Genomic DNA, 17,700 nt, shown 5'->3' with positions numbered 1-17,700 from the left:
TTGAAGCTCATCAAGAGAATGCCAAGAGTGTGCAAAGCCGTAATCAAAGCAAAAGGTGGCTACTTTGAAGAACCTAGAATATAAGACATATTTTCAGTTGTTTCACACTTTTTTGCTAATTATATAATTCCACATGTGCTAATTCATAGTTTTGATGCCTCCAGAGTGAAACTACAATTTTCACAGTCATGAAAATAAAGAAAACTCTTTGAATGAGGTGTGTCCAAACTTCTGGTCTGTACTGTGTGTGTGTATGTATGTGTATATATATATATATATATATATATATATATATATATATATATATATATATATATATTACACACTATGACTTGTCTCAGCTAAGACAAAGCCTAGATCCTCAGGCTACATTCGCACCATGGGCGAAGACAGGATCAAACCTGGGGGGGGGGCAGAACCTCATACTGTTCCGCAGAACCTCATACTGCACACCTCAGCTGCTGCAGAACCTCATACTGCACACCCCTACATTTGAAAATAAAGCCTGCACCTTAAGAAGATGTGGTGAATGCAGTCTATTTATTCCAACTATCAATTGATGTTGATGTGTTACTGAAGACGAGCAATGCCTGTCCTGGGTGTCCTTTTGGGCAGCTATGAGGTGTACCTGACTGGTGCTAAAAAAAAAAAAGGCGTGTTAGTCTGGGTGCTACCTGGCTTTCATTCTGTTTGGTACAGATAAGATATGGATAGACAGATATGGATAAATGGATATATAGAGCAGATTTCTAATCTGCTTTTGCTATTGAAAACATTATCTATGAGCTCAAAAACCTTTCAGGTGATGCGGTTTTTTTAAAAGGCTGATCTGCTTTTGTAGCTGAAAAACGTATTCTCAAAAAACGCAGGAAAAACGCTGTGTGTGAATGTAGCCTTAGATCAGGAATAGAACAGTAATTTGTAGGACATTTCATAACTTTCCCAAATTCCTATGAAAAAATATTCAGCACATTCTGCATTGAACTACTGTACCCAATTTATTATATATTTTAGGAGTCGGTCCATTTTATAACCGACTCCAACTCCACAGCCCTGGGCCTGATTCATCCGAGCGAAATTTGTGCCGTAAAAGCGTTGAAAAGTCACAACGTAGACACGTCTTGGATTTGGGGAACAATTTTGCGGCTTCTGGCGATATCACACCAGTTTCTCCCACCTCCACCAAAATAGGAGTGTCGTGGCCATGCAACTCTTAATGAATCCCGCTCCAGGCCATTTCCTCATCAAGAGCGGCGTGAACAATGTCGGTCTTGATGAATCCGACCTTGTGTTAAAGCACCAGCGTTATGGATGAGGCTTGTAAGGCCGGGGTCACACTGGCGAGGAATACGGGAGAGTGAGAGGCGCTAAAAGCACGCATTAGACACGGACCAATGATTCTCTATGGGGTCCCTCGCACCAGCCGTATATTTCTCATCCGTATTCTACGCTCCGTGCCAATGACAGCATGCTGCGATTGTCAGTGTACTACGCCCGTAGTACGCCAATGCAAGTCTGTTTGCGCAAAAAATACGCATTACACACGGAGCACACATGTGACTTGCGGGAAATACGCACCCGGTGTCTTTTAGAAAAGCCGGCAATTCAGTGCACGATACAGTAAACTCACACTGACAGGTTTTAATAAAGAAACAAAAGAATAGATATAGACACATAGAATACATATATATATATATGTATTGTGTGTGTCTATATTTATCCTTTCGTTTCTGTTAGAAACCCTGTCATAGGGCTCCATTATATGTCCATTTTGCAAGGCGGCGAGAAAATCATTACATACGGATGCTGACATGCGCAAAATACGCGACCACACCTTGATTACGGATGACATACGGAGCACTATTTAGGGGCCATTCTTCCGTATTACGCATGTAAAATACTGACCGTATTTTGCGCAGGTTAGTGTGACTCCAGCCTTAGAATTCTTATCCACATACTGGAGAAGATTTTTCAGTGAAAATGAACTCTCTCCTGACTGGGTGATATATTATTTTTTTTTTTTTTTTTAAACATAAGCAATTTTGTTTTTTTTATATATATTTATATCAGAAGCTGCATTAAAAGGAAAGAAGTTGAAATCTTACAATTCTCACATTGGCTACTGGAACTGTTTTGGGTTGTAACTTCCCGTTTTAGGAAACGACACGTATTAGCCACAATGAAGAAATGCCGACCCTATTTTTTTTGTATTGATCTAATGAGGTCAAAGGTCATGGTGACGGGAGGGGGGAGCAGGGTCAGACGTGACCTCTCCTATGGTGGATCCTCTATCAGCTTTTTATAGAGGTTTTACCTGTCATTATAATCGTCTACCGTAACCTCCGTAAAGGGCCAGGAATTAAGAGACTAATATAGTCCCAGTGTGACAATAAAATGATTGCTTTTTATTTACTTATTTTTTGATAACGCTTATAATATGGAAAAAAGCCAAACCCCTTCTTAATACCTGAAACACAATAACTTGATATAAACAGGTAATTTTACCGGCATTCGTCTATTTCTGCTGTGGATTCTGATAATCCGTTCCGTAGTATGTAATACCATGGGTGAAATCTGCAGTATTTCCACAATCAAACATCCAGCAGCTCTGGGTGGTCTTCCCCTTTTAATCTTCTGACTGTGGACCCTTTTTCATCTCTGATATCCTCCTAGCGCAGCCGTACTTCTCCATTCAGATACGTTGCCTTCTAGGTGACGTTGCGGAGCCTCGTGTTGCGTGATCTGGAATTTCTGGTTCTGATTTTTGTGCTGCTTTAGAATTTATTCCCCCCCCAACCTCTCAATAGATTCTTCTGAAAACTTAATGCTAAGGTCTCTTTTATGCAGTGAATGTCCGTGAGACCAGCGAGGAGATCTTCCCTGGTCTGCTGGGAAATAATGACAAAGCTTTTTTATTTTTTATTTTTTACCTGCATCTTTATTAATATAAGGGTCTCGGGAGGCTGGCGGTAACCTTAATCTGTATTTTTTCAGTGGGGTCATTTGTTAATGAACTGCAGTAAAGTTGTCTACTTGCCATAAATGAAGGGGACGGTGGGTGGTCTAACCTACAGACATGACACAGCTGTGGTCCGGCTGATCCCATAACTCTACTCTCCATAACTGGCTGCTCTGGTGGAAAATCTGACTACCAGTAATGGGTGATAACCTAATCCTCCTGTTTTACGGTTGTACAACCCGTCTGTCAGAGGTTCATGCTGGTGGCGGTGCTACATCTACCCCTGCATGAGCTGCATGAGCACCTAATCAGATTGATAAAATTTGGATCTTGTTTGGAAAGATTCTTTCCATATACTATTTAATGGCACTTTGGCCAGCAGTTAGGAACCCTCTTACAAAATTGAGAGCTGTCACAAGTGAATTCCCCCCCCCCCCCCCACTCCCACCTTATCCAGCTTCCCTTTCTCCTTTATTTTTCTAAAGGTCTCGCATTACAATATTGCTCACGCTATAGACCCCCTGTAATGGTAATGCTGGGGTTCTTCTTTGGGCATTGTCCTATAAAAAAAATAAACTTATATCTTTTTTCCTTTTTCTTGTAAATAATTTACAAACGATAATCGCCTGCGCTTTTCCATGAATGTATGTCTGCAGAGACGAACATAACCACCCACATAGTGCTCCCATATGTTGCCAAAACACAGCACTGATTTGTCCTGAAGGCAATTGCAGCTTCTGAGATTATATCCTATTTGCACCGTGAAATTATATCTGAGGCTTTTTGGGTTTGGATACTTTTGTTTCTTGTACATTTTTATATTTCTGCACTTTTTTAAATTTTTTTTGCAGCTGGTGAGCGTAAAGGCCGCCATACACATGGAGGACTTCTGGGTTGAACCCATTAATTCTGGTGCAATTGGTAAACAAGGGCCTCCCAACTCTTTCCTAACATCATCGGAGAAGGTTGGGGCAGTTGGAATTCACCGCCAGATCCTGTTCTTCCCAGAAGAGAAAAGTGGCTGCCAGAAGTGTCTGGCAGTGGCTTTCTGCTCTCTGATGAATGCCCAGGCGAGTGCTCACGTGTATGGTGGGGAGGATTCCGTAAAGAGATCACATAGCTCATGTATGACCTACTGAATGGCCCCTTTTTAAGGGAGCTGCTTCCAGGATCAAATCTGATACCGATCTGACATCTGGTCAGAGTAGCCATTCTAGTTTTATCTTCCTTGATCTCAACAAGGAGGTTCCATGTCCTTAGTAACTCGCCCTCCATTACTTTACTAAAATGGCTGATTCATAAGTCATTGGTCCTTCTCTATCCACACTGTTTTTTGTTACCTGTAGCAACCAATCAGATCTTGGCGTTCCTTTCGTAAACTACTTTGGTAAAATGAAAGCTGAGCTATGATTGGTTGCTGAGGCCAAGAAAGGGTGTGGCTGATAAATATACGCCCATGTAATGAAGGGTGACCGGCCTTGTGTTCCCGTCTCTCCACTGCAAGCGGTCACCTTTATTAGTGACACTTGGCTGCTGGTCTGTTTGGCACATCCTCATTTGGCATTGCCATGCTTTATGCTTTCGGTGGCATGAACTGTATTACATTGGCTATAACCTGGCACTGGCTCCGTAAATAACATCTGGGCCTCACTGGAGGCTACAACACTGGCACTATTAAGATCCCAAAATAAATGAAATTGCATGAAAAGTAATAAATGACCCTGCCGGGGGTAAAGACCAAGCCCCTCCATGGTTGCCCCTCGGGACATAGCAGTCTGAGGCCTCGGGTGCTCTCTGCCTTCTCCACAGCTGCTACGTGTTGTTGTGCGAGACCTAATCCCCGGCCTCTCTCTCACGGCAGCGCCTGTTAAGCAGAGAGATTTTGCGATATTTAGCTAAACGTTTTGGACTTATCTTTTGTATTAAGGAGATTTATAGCGGTATAATTGGCTGCGAGCTGAATTAAGACGATTGTACGTGAAGCGGCACAAAGAACGAGTCCTTCCCTGTACATGGAGGACAGATCAGATTGCAAGCTCAGCCGAAAAGGGGCAGATGCTTCCATTTAGTTATTGTTCTCCTCGTAACGAGAAGTTATGGTGTTCTCATACGACTAGGTGCCTGGATATTTCCCACAACGATATACACAACTTTCTCTCGTCCCTTTCCTGCTACGGTCTCCATCTTGAAAGTTTTCATCTGTGGTTACCCAGATATATTTCTTCTCTTAAGCTCTTTGAACAGAATTATTTAAGAGGTACAGTTGTGCTCAAAAGGTTACATACCCCGGCAGAATTGTCGCTTTCTTGGCCTTTTTTCAGAAAATATGAATAATGCCAAAACTTTTTCTCCACTCATGGTTAGTATTTGGGTGAAGCCATTTATTGTCAAACTACTGTGTTTTCTCTTTTTAAATCATAATGACAACCCAAAACATCCAAATGGCCCTGATCAAAAGTTCTCATACCCTATTTCTTAATATCGTGTATTGCCCCCTCTAACATCAATGACAGCTTGAAGTCTTTTGTGGTAGTTGTCGATGAGGTTCTTTATTTTCTCAGATGATAAAGCTGCCCACTCTTCTTGGCAAAAAGCCTCCAGTTCCTGTAAATTCCTGGGCTGTCTAGCATGAACTGCGAGCTTGAGATCTCTCCAGAGTGGCTAAGTGATATTGAGGTCAGGAAAATGAGATGGCCACTCCAGAACCTTCACTTTGTTCTGCTGTAGCCAATGGCAGGTCGACTCGGCCTTGTGTTTTGGATCGTTGTCATGTTGGAATGTCCAAGTACGTCCCATGCGCAGCTTCTGGGCTGATGGTTGCAAATTTGCCTCCAGTATTTGCAGATAACGTGCTGCATTCACCTTTCCTTCAACTTTGACCAAGTTTTCTGTGCCTTTGTAGCTCACACATCAAAACATCAGCGATCCACCTCCGTGCTTCACAGTAGGAATGGTGTTCCTTTCATTATAGGCCTTGTTGACCTGTCTCTAAATGGAACATTTATGGTTGTCGCCAAAAAGTTCAATTTTGGTCTCATCACTACAAATTTATCTTGTTCCAAAGGTTTTGAGGCTTGTCTGTGTGCTGTTTTGCGTATTGTAGGCGAGATACTTTGTGGCATTTGCGCAGTAATGGCTTTCTTCTGGCGACTCGTCCATGCAGCCCATTTTTCTTCAAGTGCCTCCTTATTGTGCATCTTGAAACAGCCACACCGCTAGTTTTCAGAGAATCCAGTATTTCAGCTGATGGTGTTTGTGGGTTTTTCTTTGCATCCCGAACAGTTTTGGATGAAATATTTGTTGGTCTACCTGACCGTGGTTTTCTTTTTACAGAGCCCCTGATTTTCCATTTGTTAATCACAGTTTGAACACTGCCGACTGGCATTATCAATTCCTTGGATATCTTTTTGTATCCCTTTCCTGTTTTATACAGTTCAACTACTTTTTCCCGTAGAGCCGTTGACAATTCTTTTGCTTTCCCCATGACTCACAATCCAGAAATGTCAGTGGCTGGATGAAAGATGCAAGAGTCTGTCTGGATCCCAGAACCTCACTCCGCTTTTATGCGCGCACACACTGATTACAAGCAAACAGGGGAGCACAGTTTATCTCCCTTTCTGAGACACGTAGGATGTCACTGAGGCATTTGTGTCTTACAAGCAAACAGGTAGCCATTCAAACCCAATTGTGTCAATTTCTGTGCATGTTATCAGGCCAAAATCACCACGGTATGTGAACTTTTGATCAGGGTCATTTGGATGTTCTGGGTTGTCATGATTTAAAAAAAGAAAACACAGTAGTTTGACAATAAATGGCTTCACCCAACCACTAACCATGAGTGGAGAAAAAGTTTTGGTGTTATTTATATTGTCTGAAAAAAAGGCCAAGAAAGCGCAAATTCTTCCGGGGTGTGTAAACTTTTGAACACAACTGTATTCCCATCTGACGTATATGATAAATGTCTGGATATTTGTCTCATCTGTGGGACTGGGACTCTCCGCTGTCTGGAGAGCCGGGCCTGGTTTTCTGTCATATGTGGCGGCACGCGTGTCTCTTGCCCACTGGACTCGTGCATACGTGTAAGGCCTCTTTTACACTTCAGTTTTTTGTGTCAGTTTCTGCCAAAAAGGCGGAAAAGCGGATCCGTACCTAACTGATGTGAACGGAGGCCACAGGAGCCGTTTTTTGACGGATCCGCAGAATTAAGAATTTTAAAGGAACCGCTGGCTGGGAAAGAGAGAGAGATTTTTTTCGTCTGCCAGAAAGGATATCAGGGTTAATTTTCTCCCTGACTTCCTTTCTCCGGGCATGCGCACTAGAAAATGCGGATCCTACAACAAAAAAACGTTGCAAGCTCCATCCTGGCGTACGCAAAAAATTTGGCGGATCCGCAAAAAAACGGATCCAACGGATGGCCATCCGTCAAGATACGACAGTAATGCAATTCAATGGGGAAAAAAACGGATCCGCCAAAAAAAAGGCGGATCCGTTTTTTTCAAAAACTGGCGGATTTTGACTGATGGTCAAAAACGGAAGTGTGAAAGAGGCCTAAGCAACAAGGATTTCCAGTAATAAAATGCACCTTATACGGAAATGTTTCCACTGAAAAATGTCTGCAATCTGATCAGATCCTCCAACTCTATATTATCCCGCCTGCAGATCGGATACCATTTTCAGCATGACTCCGTATTCTGCCAAAAAAAAGCACAAACTCCACTAGATACAAGAGCTGATCAGTGACGTTTCAAGGCTCAGGAAAGAACCCAGTATTGATCTTGATGATAATGTGTGCAAACTGTAAAGCGCTGCGGAATATGTTAGTGCTATATAAAAATAAAGATTATTATTATTATCTTGGAAGACTTTCCCATGGTCCATTTTATTTTTACTTTTTTTTTTTTTTTTTTCTTCCTCCCAGTAGTTTTCTCTTATAGCGAAACAATGTGTCTCAGGGAAATGTGTTGTGAATTCGCTTTCTGGCCTACCTCTGGTTACTGCGGAAGGTAGTGGAGCTGGTCAGGTTGACGGAGGGGTTGCGAGTTCTTTCTGGGCTCCCTCTGGTGGTTACTGGAGGTAATGGAGCTAATCTGATTAACAGAGGCTTGCCACCTGATAATGAGGATGACTATTGGAGATCTGGGGTTTCAGACTGGATTTAAGACAGCTGACTCCCTCTATCCCTGCTAGTGACTTTTTTTCCTCCTCCTGAGGTCTTAGTTTCCAGCTCAGTCCCTGCATGCTCAGCTAAGTGTTCTTTTGCTATTCTGTTCACATTTTATGTGGTTTTGTCTATTTCAGCTTTGTGTGGGTCAGCCAGCTGGAGCTGGGCTGAACCACCATCCATACGTTACTGCTTGTGCCAGTTTGTTTTTGTCCCTTATTAGATTGGCCTCTTTTTTTTTTTTTTTTTTTCCTGCTTTCAGAATATACCAGAGTGCTGATATAGTGGGCGAAGTCGTCCAACTTCAGTATTTTTGCATCAGACATGTTGGACCTTTTTGCAGGGTTTTTTTGCGTGATTGCAGACAGCATCTTTCCTTTCCTGTCTAGTCAGTGTGGGCCCCATCATTTGCTCAGTCTATTTTCCTACCTGTGTTTTCATCTTGTCTCACTGACCATATATGTTTGGGGGCTGTCTATTCCTTTGGGGTCTGCTCTGGGGCAGTTTAGATTTCCCCTTTCTTGCTTTAGGCTGTTAGGTCTCCGGCTGTGCCGAGGCGTCTAGGATCATCGTAGGCACGCTCCACGGCTACTGCTAGTTGTGTGGTTAGGATCAGGGGTCTGCAATCCGCTTAGTTACCAACCTCTCTGGTTTTCTGTGGCTTAGCTTGGGCTTGCTCTCCTCCTTGGTGACCCAATCATAACAGAAATGGAATCAGGACTCCAAACATTTTCATATTTGTGAGGTTTTTAAGGGTGCACAGAGTGGCATCCAATATAGTTGAAATGTTCCCATCGCCGCAGTATTTTTGCAGCCCCCCAAAAGAAAAAAGTGTGAAGCCTCCCTTAAAGAGCGATTGAGAGTGGTAGATTTTAAGTTTTTACAGAATTTTTGTATGTAACTTGTTTGGAGAGAAATATTCTGCTAAGTTCTTATATACTGTGTGAATCCAGCAGACAAGTCCTCCAGACTGAGGTTGGGCAAGTTATTAGAATCGAGTAATGTTACATTTGTTTGTGGTTTTACTTTTCCGGTATGAAACGTATGTTTGAGATCCTAAAATGAGCCGAACATATGGAGGGAATGCAGAGGGAGATATTTGCTAATATCATTTGTTTGGGTGGGGAACGATAAATTCCAGATTCCCCCGAAGCTCAGGAACGCATTTGTTGCTGGCTCGGTATACTGCATTACATCTCCTGGCTGGGTGGGATGGGTTGGTAGTATCTTTATACTATAGACAACGGCCGGCATAGGGGGGACGAGTTGGTCTGTGGCGTGACTTAATGGTGTTATGATGTGACTTTGGGGTGGTGCTGTCTCGCTTTGAAGATCCAGCTTTTCTTGACTCTGTCCCGGCTAGCCTTGTTATAATTAACTTGCTTTACACACACATCCCTCTTTCTGATCTTTAGTCTCTCGTCACATGACTCTGCAGCACGATCACAGTCCATGAGCGACCATGTGAATTTTTTTTTTTTATATATATAATTGTATTAATATGGACTTCTCAAATTTCTCAATTTATTTTTCGCTTTCATTCTGAAGTTTTATTGGTTCCCACTGCTCCGAACGATAGATTCTTGAGTCCACCATCAGCCCACTGCAACTTGAACTTGACCTTGGTTACTGTGCTTCCCTATCAGGAAGCAGTCTCTTCTCGTTGTGGTTCGACTTTCCCACTATGGGCTAGTCCCAAACATTTCATTAAGTCTGTAGCCGACAGATCTCCTTCACAAACGTTATACATTACATTTACATACATTAAATTACATCTATAATGCTTACTAAAATCTATCTTGCTCTATGGTTACTACCTTTTTGTCCTAAAACTTAACCTATGTCTTACTCTATAATTTATACCTTACGATATCAGTCTATATCACAATACACACTAAATACCGCAGGACATGGTCCACACTTCACATGACGCATTGTATATACACAAACACGTGACATCATTTACATAACATGATGTCTGCTGTCGCATTCTTACCCCTGAATAGTCCACCACTCTTACAGTTGTGGCCAAAAGTATTGACACCCCTGCAATTTTGTCAGATAATACTCAGTTTCTTCCTGAAAATGATTGCAAACACAAATTCTTTATTATCTTCATTTAATTTGTCTTAAATGAAAAAACACAAAGAATTGTCCTAAAGCCAAATTGGATATAATTCCACACCAAACATAAAGAGGGTGGACAAAAGTATTGGCACTGTTCGAAAAATCATGTGATACTTCTCTAATTTGTGTAATTAACAGCACCTGTAACTTACCTGTGGCACCTAACAGGTGTTGGCAATAACTAAATCACACTTGCAGCCAGTTGACATGGATTAAAGTTGACACAACCTCTGTCCTGTGTCCTTGTGTGTACCACATTGAGCATGGAGAAAAGAAAGAAGACCAAAGAACTGTCTGAGGACTTGAGAAACCAAATTGTGATGAAACATAAGCAATCTCAAGGCTACAAGTCCATCTCCAAAGACCTGAATGTTCCTGCCACTGTGGCTAACCTCCCTAGATGTGGACGGAAAAGAAAAATTGACAAGAGATTTCAACGCAAGATTGTGCGGATGTTGGATAAAGAACCTCGACTAACATCCAAACAAGTTCAAGCTGCCCTGCAGTCCGAGGGTACAACAGTGTCAACCCGTACTATCCGTCGGCGTCTGAATGAAAAGGGACTGTATGGTAGGAGACCCAGGAAGACCCCAGTTCTTACCCCGAGACATAAAAAAGCCAGGCTGGAGTTTGCCAAAACTTACTTGAAAAAGCCTAAAACGTTTTGGAAGAATGTTCTCTGGTCAGATGAGACAAAAGTAGAGCTTTTTGGGCAAAGGCATCAACATAGAGTTTACAGGATAAAAAAGAGGCATTCAAAGAAAAAAACACGGTCCCTACAGTCAAACATGGCGGAGGTTCCCTGATGTTTTGGGGTTGCTTTGCTGCCTCTGGCACTGGACTGCTTGACCGTGTGCATGGCATTATGAAGTCTGAAGACTACCAACAAATTTTGCAGCATAATGTAGGGCCCATTGTGAGAAAGCTGGGTCTCCCTCAGAGGTCATGGGTCTTCCAGCAGGAGAAAGACACAAAACACACTTCAAAAAGCACTATAAAATGGTTTGAGAGAAAGCACTGGAGACTTCTAAGGTGGCCAGCAATGAGTCCAGACCTGAATCCCATAGAACACCTGTGGAGAGATCTAAAAATGGCAGTTTGGGGAAGGCACCCTTCACATATCAGGAACCTGGAGCAGTTTGCCAAAGAAGAATGGTCTAAAATTCCAGCAGAGCATTGTAAGAAACTCATTGATGGTTACCGGAAGCGGTTGGTCGCAGTTATTTTGGCTAAAGGTTGTGCAGCCAAGTATTAGGCTGAGGGTGCCAATACTTTTGTCTGGCCCATTTTTGGAGTTTTGTGTGAAATGATCAATGTTTTGCTTTTTGCTTCATTCTCTTTTGTGTTTTTTCATTTAAGACAAATGAAGATAATACCAAAATTTGTGATTGCAATCATTTTCAGGAAGAAACTGAGTATTATCTGACTAAATTGCAGGGGTGTCAATACTTTTGGCCACAACTGTACACCCAGGTGCTGAACTTTTGGTGTCCCTGTAGACCTTACTAGAAGACCACTACTATTAAAGACCCCCTTGTGATAGTTGCGGACCCCATTGCAATTTTGTCATAGGCACCCTGGAGCCTTAAGGTGCGCCACTGTCTAGCGCCAAACCTACTCTGCAGCGTTGTCCGTCGTAGTCACTGGCGGGTCTCAGCACGGAAATCCCCGTTCTGTAGCTTTGCTGCCCAGCGCCAGTTTCAGAAGAAGAAAGTTAATGTTTCAACAATGATCAAATTCTGTGAAATACAAAGTCTGTTTATGCAAAACCTGAGCTGATATCATCAGAGGACGCCGTGCGTGCAAAATATCAGCTGACGCCTCGGAAAATCCCACAAGGCTTTATCTCAAATCAGCGTTGCTTGATCATTTCTCTTGTTTAGAGAGTAAAGCCCCCCTGATTCTGGACATTCTGGATCTCTGCACATTAGATAAGTTTCCATTTTGAATTAATTCTGCAGTCGGTTACATGGTGATTCTCTATTGCGGTAATATTGGACTTTCCCCTTTTACCCATTGCATAAAAGCCAGTAATGACCTACAGAACGAAACCAAGACGCCTGTAACCCTGTGAGAGCAGGCTGCTGATGGAAGAATGCAGTTTGGCAGGTATTGGATGAGCGTTCAGATGGAAGCCCCCCCGCACCCCAAGGAATTTCCCTTTAAGAAGCGCAGCATGATAACGCATTTGCCTGTGTGACCTGTGCGGTGTGTTCAGGTCTTGAAAGTGAAATCAATTAAAGGGAATCTGTCAGCAGGATTTCACCCTCCCCCAAACTATATGTATATGCACATGTGGCTATTTGGGGGGAAAAAAAATACAACAATATCATTACATGGTCAGTTCGTCCCTCCATTATAGAGAAACCTGCATTTGATTTGCAAATGAGGCTGAAGAGCTATTGATGATCTTAAGCCTCTGTCACTCCAGGTCTATTCCCAGTGTAGCTTGAGTGACTGCTCTTTTGCCTGAGATCACACCACATAGATGCTGTCAGTCAAGCAGCAGGAGGCAGTGGGCGGATAATAGAGCTGGAGTGACAGAGGCTCCCAATCTACAGAAGAATCTTCTGCCTCCTTTGCATTTCAATTCAATAGCTGAGTTCTCGGTAACAGACTAGCCATGTAAAGATATTGCTGGACTTGGGGTGGAATTCTGCTGACAAAGACAAATCCAGCAATATCTTTACGAGACCAGTCTGTTACTGGGAAATCGGCTTTTGAATTGATATGCAAAGGAGGCAGAAGATTCATTTGTAAATCAGGAGCCTCTGTCACTCCAGCTCTATTAGCCCCCCTCACCGCCCAGTGCTGCCGCCTCCTGCTGCTTAACGGACCGCCTCTACGCAATGTGATCTTAGGCAAAAGAGCCTTCACTCAAGCAGGTGGAGACTCCTCTGGGAATAGAGCTGGAGTGACAGAGGCTTCAGATTTAGAAATGGATCTTCTGCCTCTTTTGCATATCAATTCAAATGCTGATTTCTCAGTATCAGACTGGCCATGTTGTTTCTTTACTTATCTTTGAAAGCCTTTTGAGGGGTGGAATTCTCCTGACAGATTCTCTTTTAGGTTCTTGTTTTTTTTTTTTTTTTTACTTTTTCGCTCCATGAACCCAAATCCTCTTGTCAGGCATCGAAGAAAGCATTTGTGATTTTTGGTTGCGGTTCAGTCAGCTGCTGGCAAAGCTCATGGAATATTGACGTAGATGAAATGTTTAATTCTTGTGACCTGTGCGGGATCGGGCAGAGGGGCTCTGTACGTGGATGCTGCGTACATATGGGGGACGCAGCCTTTTATGGAGAGCTTCTGAACTTCCCAGCCATAGAAAATGTTCCTCCGCGGTTCTAAGGTCTGGCGTGTGGCCAGTGCTGGCGGTGAAATTTGAAGCAGATTTTTCTTCTCTTAGCTCATGTGAAACTTTTCGTTTTGGTTGCTTCATACAAAAAAATAAAAATGGTCTTTTCAACGAGTCGCTGATTTTCCATGTCCCTGAAATGGATGGAGTGGAAGACACATCTGATGGCTTATTAACCCTTTCCTAGTCAACGAGCCGGACATGTCTTATACTGGCAAATTCTTACTCACAGGAACATTGAATGTGTCACTTAGAGATGCGATACCTTCAGATAAAAGCCAAAGCAGAGACCCATTTGCAGACGTGTTTTGGGGTGTTTGCCACCTCATCAGTGCAAAGCTGGAGATCTGATTTGGCTGGGTGGAGATGCCGCTGATGGGGGGGGGGGGGGGGTCGAAAGGGGAATGTTTCTCCGTGTGAACAGTGCCAGGCTGGCATAAGTCTTACAGATCAAGCAGTGCTTCTCTGGGAATATAAATGGCTTTCAAGCTTTGTACAGTGTCGGTCCTCACTAATGTCACGCAACGTGGTGGGATCATATAAATGGAGGTAGATTACGGTATATGATGTTACTCAATGGGCTAGATAAGATGTCTGCATGGGCAAAAACCGGGCCAATGGTCTAATGTTGACGAATGTAAAGAAATGCATCATGGCCGGAGTGATCCTATTGGTTGTTGTACATTAAATGGAAGTATGAGGACTAATGAGCAGGAGGACCTGGGAGTTCTGGTTACCAATAAGGTTATGTTCACATGTCCCGTAATCATCAGTTAGAACGGATCCAGCAGCAATGAGTCAAGAAAAAAAAAAATTATGAAAACACAACTTTTTTTTTTTTGTCCAGTAGAAGAATGATTTCAACTGGATCCGTTTTGTTTTTTTTTTTTTTTCTTTAACATTGAGGATAAAGGTGTAGTCAATTATAAAGGACCGGCACATGAATTATAACTTTCCACGTTTTTAGGAAGGGCCAGGGGAAATTCATTATTTATAGCGGAAAGGCAATCCTGGCATTTACATAGGAAAGGGTTCTTTACAGTCCAAGCAGTCGGACTGTGGAATGTCGCGCACAAGAGGTAGTAATGGCCGACCCTATAAGGGTATGTGCACATGTTGCGGATTCTGCTGCAGATTTTTCCGCCAGATTTTGCTGAATCCGCAGGTAAAGTGACTTGTATTTTAGCTGCGGATTTTCTGCAGATTTAGTGCGGATTCCTATAATGGAAGAGGTGTAAAAACGCTGCGGAGCCACACAAAGAATTGACATGCTGCGGATTCAAATCCGCTCAAATTTTTCCGCAGCATGTGCACAGCAGTTTTTTGTTTTACATTGCAAAGAATGGTACTGTAGACCGCAGCGGAATCTGCAACGTGTGCACATAGCCTTAGAGCGGGATTATTTTCTTATAACAAATAATAATGTGGGTTATAAATAATCAAACGATAATGTGTGTTTGGTAAAAAGAGGTTGATCTTGAGCACTGCCTTTCTTCCATTTTTCCAACCTCCGTGTATTGTGAGTACTGGGATGTTCGGGGCCGGGGGCACCTGATGCTGCTGCTGTTACATGGTTGCGGGATATCTCCTGAGTAATATTGCATTGGAACGGCGGTCTACAGTGTGGAGTATAGAAATCCATGATGGCATCAATTATGCTGAAACCCTGAAGGAAAGCTTCACATACGCTGTGGAGTCGGCACCTGGAAGATCTTGCATCCTTCGAGTGTGACTTCTCCTCGTTTTACTTTGTATTATAAAGTGTCTTCTGTTGCTCCAGTTTGATCCGTTGTGTTCAGCTTTCTGGATAAGTAACGGCCTCTGGCAGTTTGATTTGCAAATTAATAGTGATGAGCGAATGTGCTGGGATAAGGTGTTATCTGAGCATGCTCAGGTGCTAACCGAGTGATTTCTGCAAGCTTGAATACTATGTTCTAGTCCCTGCGGCTGCATGTCTCGCTCCTGTTCGGCTGCAACACATGTAGGGATTGTCTGTCTGTTAAGCAACCCCTTGATGTCTTGCGGCTGTCAAACAGCTGCGGGGACTCGAACATTTTTCGAGCACACTCGGCACATGAGCATGCTCAGATAACACCTCCTCATACTTATCTTACTAATTAAGCATTCGTAAACCAATGTACTGTGCAGGCACAGCCGAGCTGTTGGTCTGATCTTTTGTGCAATTAATCGGCTGCATGGTGGCCTCCTTATGGTGCCCATGTTACTTACGGCATGATGTGCTACAGAATATCCAGCTGATGACTATAGATGATATTCTGCTGTGATAGAAGAGTAGTGTCACTAGTGACCCTCATGGACATTAGATAAATATCCGAACCCGACAATTTTTGTGGGGACCGTCCGATCATTTAATGTGTGTGGGCCGTCCTGATCCTATTGTTTCCCTAGGTAACAAGTCACCGCCACAATTGTCTGGCATTGCCTTACTCCACTGTTACAGAGAACACATGAAAACTTGGTTGGCCGTAGGGGAAGTCGCCATAATGGCTGTCAGACGACCACGAACTAACGGGCGCCTTTGTAGTCAGTAATCTGTATGTGTTAGAACTGCTACTCATTGATGGCGAACACGGCAGGAGCTTTAAGGGGTATTCCCATCAACAAAATCCTATCCCAATATGTAGTAGGACTAAGTAATATTAGCAAATAAACTCCAATGACAAATGTAGTATAGTTTTTCTGATTCGCTCTTTCCTCATGTGCAGGCATGGCAAGACCTTAGGTATCCATGGTTACGACCACTAGCAACTAGCTCTCACTAGGTCAGTGGTCGTAACCATAGATACCCAAGGTCCTGCAATGTCTGCTCATGGGGAGAGAGACATAGCAAATCAGAAAAACAAACTATACTAAATTTGAGGTATTTGCAAATATTATTGTTACACCTACTACATATTGGGCTAGGATTTTGGAGATGGGAATACCCCTTTAACTACTGCACTTGGCTGAAGCGTGGAGAATAACGGAGTAGAGGTCCCCAGGATCTAAGCCTCGGTAGTAGCAGCGTAATGTATGTCATGTAGTATGGAGGATCCATGATGGTTTCTCAATGTAGGGTATTCTCTTATGCAGATCGCCCAGAAATATGACCCCCAAGTAGAAGATGAGCTGCGGCTATGGATAGAGGAGGTCACCGGGATGAGAATCGGTGAAAATTTTCAAGTCGGACTGCGGGATGGTGTTATTCTCTGCCAGTAAGTACATTGTGCTTCTATGCCCAAAGTCCAGCTATCATGGGGGTTCTAGGAGCCTGGGTGGTAATCGCGGTGTCCTTACATGGTAGAAAAGCTTCAGCTGTGCTGGTGCCTGCAGAACTGAAGAAAGTGGGAAACCTGGCTACCTCGCTAACAGTAGCGCTCAAAGAGGTGCTGTTTTGGGGGTTTCACCGTGTGGTCCACCTTACATATTGCTTATCTGACTATAATAATGGAAAAAATAATTTGTGGCAGCTGATAGTAAGTCTGTGTTCACATATCCGTTATTCTACTGCATGAAAACCGCTGCTTGACATACTGTACGCGGGTTTTGTTGCTCATTTTCCCCCACTAATTAGTATGGGTAAAATACACTGTAAGGCTAGTTTCACATTTGCGTGTCAGGGCACAGCGACGGCCAGCGCACGGCCGCAGCTAAGCCCCGCCCCTGCCGCGCATCCTCTGGTAGCTCCGCCTACCGGTGCATGACGCTGCATGCGTCATGCGCCCCCTATCTTTATCACTGGGGACGCAGGCCGTGCACAGTATGCGTTTGGCGGCGCATGCGTCCTTTTGACGGTGCGCCGAGCGCAACCAAATTGCAACAGGTTGCGTTTGGCGCTGGTCGGCGCACCGTCAAAAGGACACATGCGCCGCCAAACGCATACTGCGCACGGCCTGCGTCCCCAGTGATAAAGATAGGGGATGCAGGACGCATGCAGCGTCATGCACCGGTAGGCGGAGCTACCGGAGAGGCGGGGCTTAGCGACAGCCGTGCACAGGCCGTCGCTGCGCCCTGGCACGCAAATGTGAAACTGGCCTAAGAATGAAATAATGCAGATCGAGCACACGCTGCTTATTTTTTATTTACAGATTTTATAAA

General features: G+C 43.5%; 1 protein-coding gene across 1 annotated transcript in view; it reads left to right on the top strand.

Moving 5' to 3' along the window:
* Positions 1 to 17,700, top strand: part of CNN3 (calponin 3) — a 32,273-nt gene that overhangs the window by 5,803 nt on the left and 8,770 nt on the right. The window contains exon 2 of the mRNA XM_073571390.1: positions 16,696 to 16,817. Within this exon, the coding sequence (XP_073427491.1) occupies positions 16,696 to 16,817 (122 nt within the window). The remainder of the gene's footprint in view (positions 1 to 16,695; positions 16,818 to 17,700) is intronic.

The sequence above is a fragment of the Dendrobates tinctorius genome, unplaced genomic scaffold, assembly GCF_039654945.1.
Source record: "Dendrobates tinctorius isolate UK_male_01 unplaced genomic scaffold, ASM3965494v1 ptg000029l, whole genome shotgun sequence".
Lineage (NCBI taxonomy): Eukaryota > Metazoa > Chordata > Amphibia > Anura > Dendrobatidae > Dendrobates > Dendrobates tinctorius.
The sequence above is the reverse complement of the archived record's forward strand: the minus strand, read 5'-3'. Positions and strand labels throughout refer to the sequence as shown.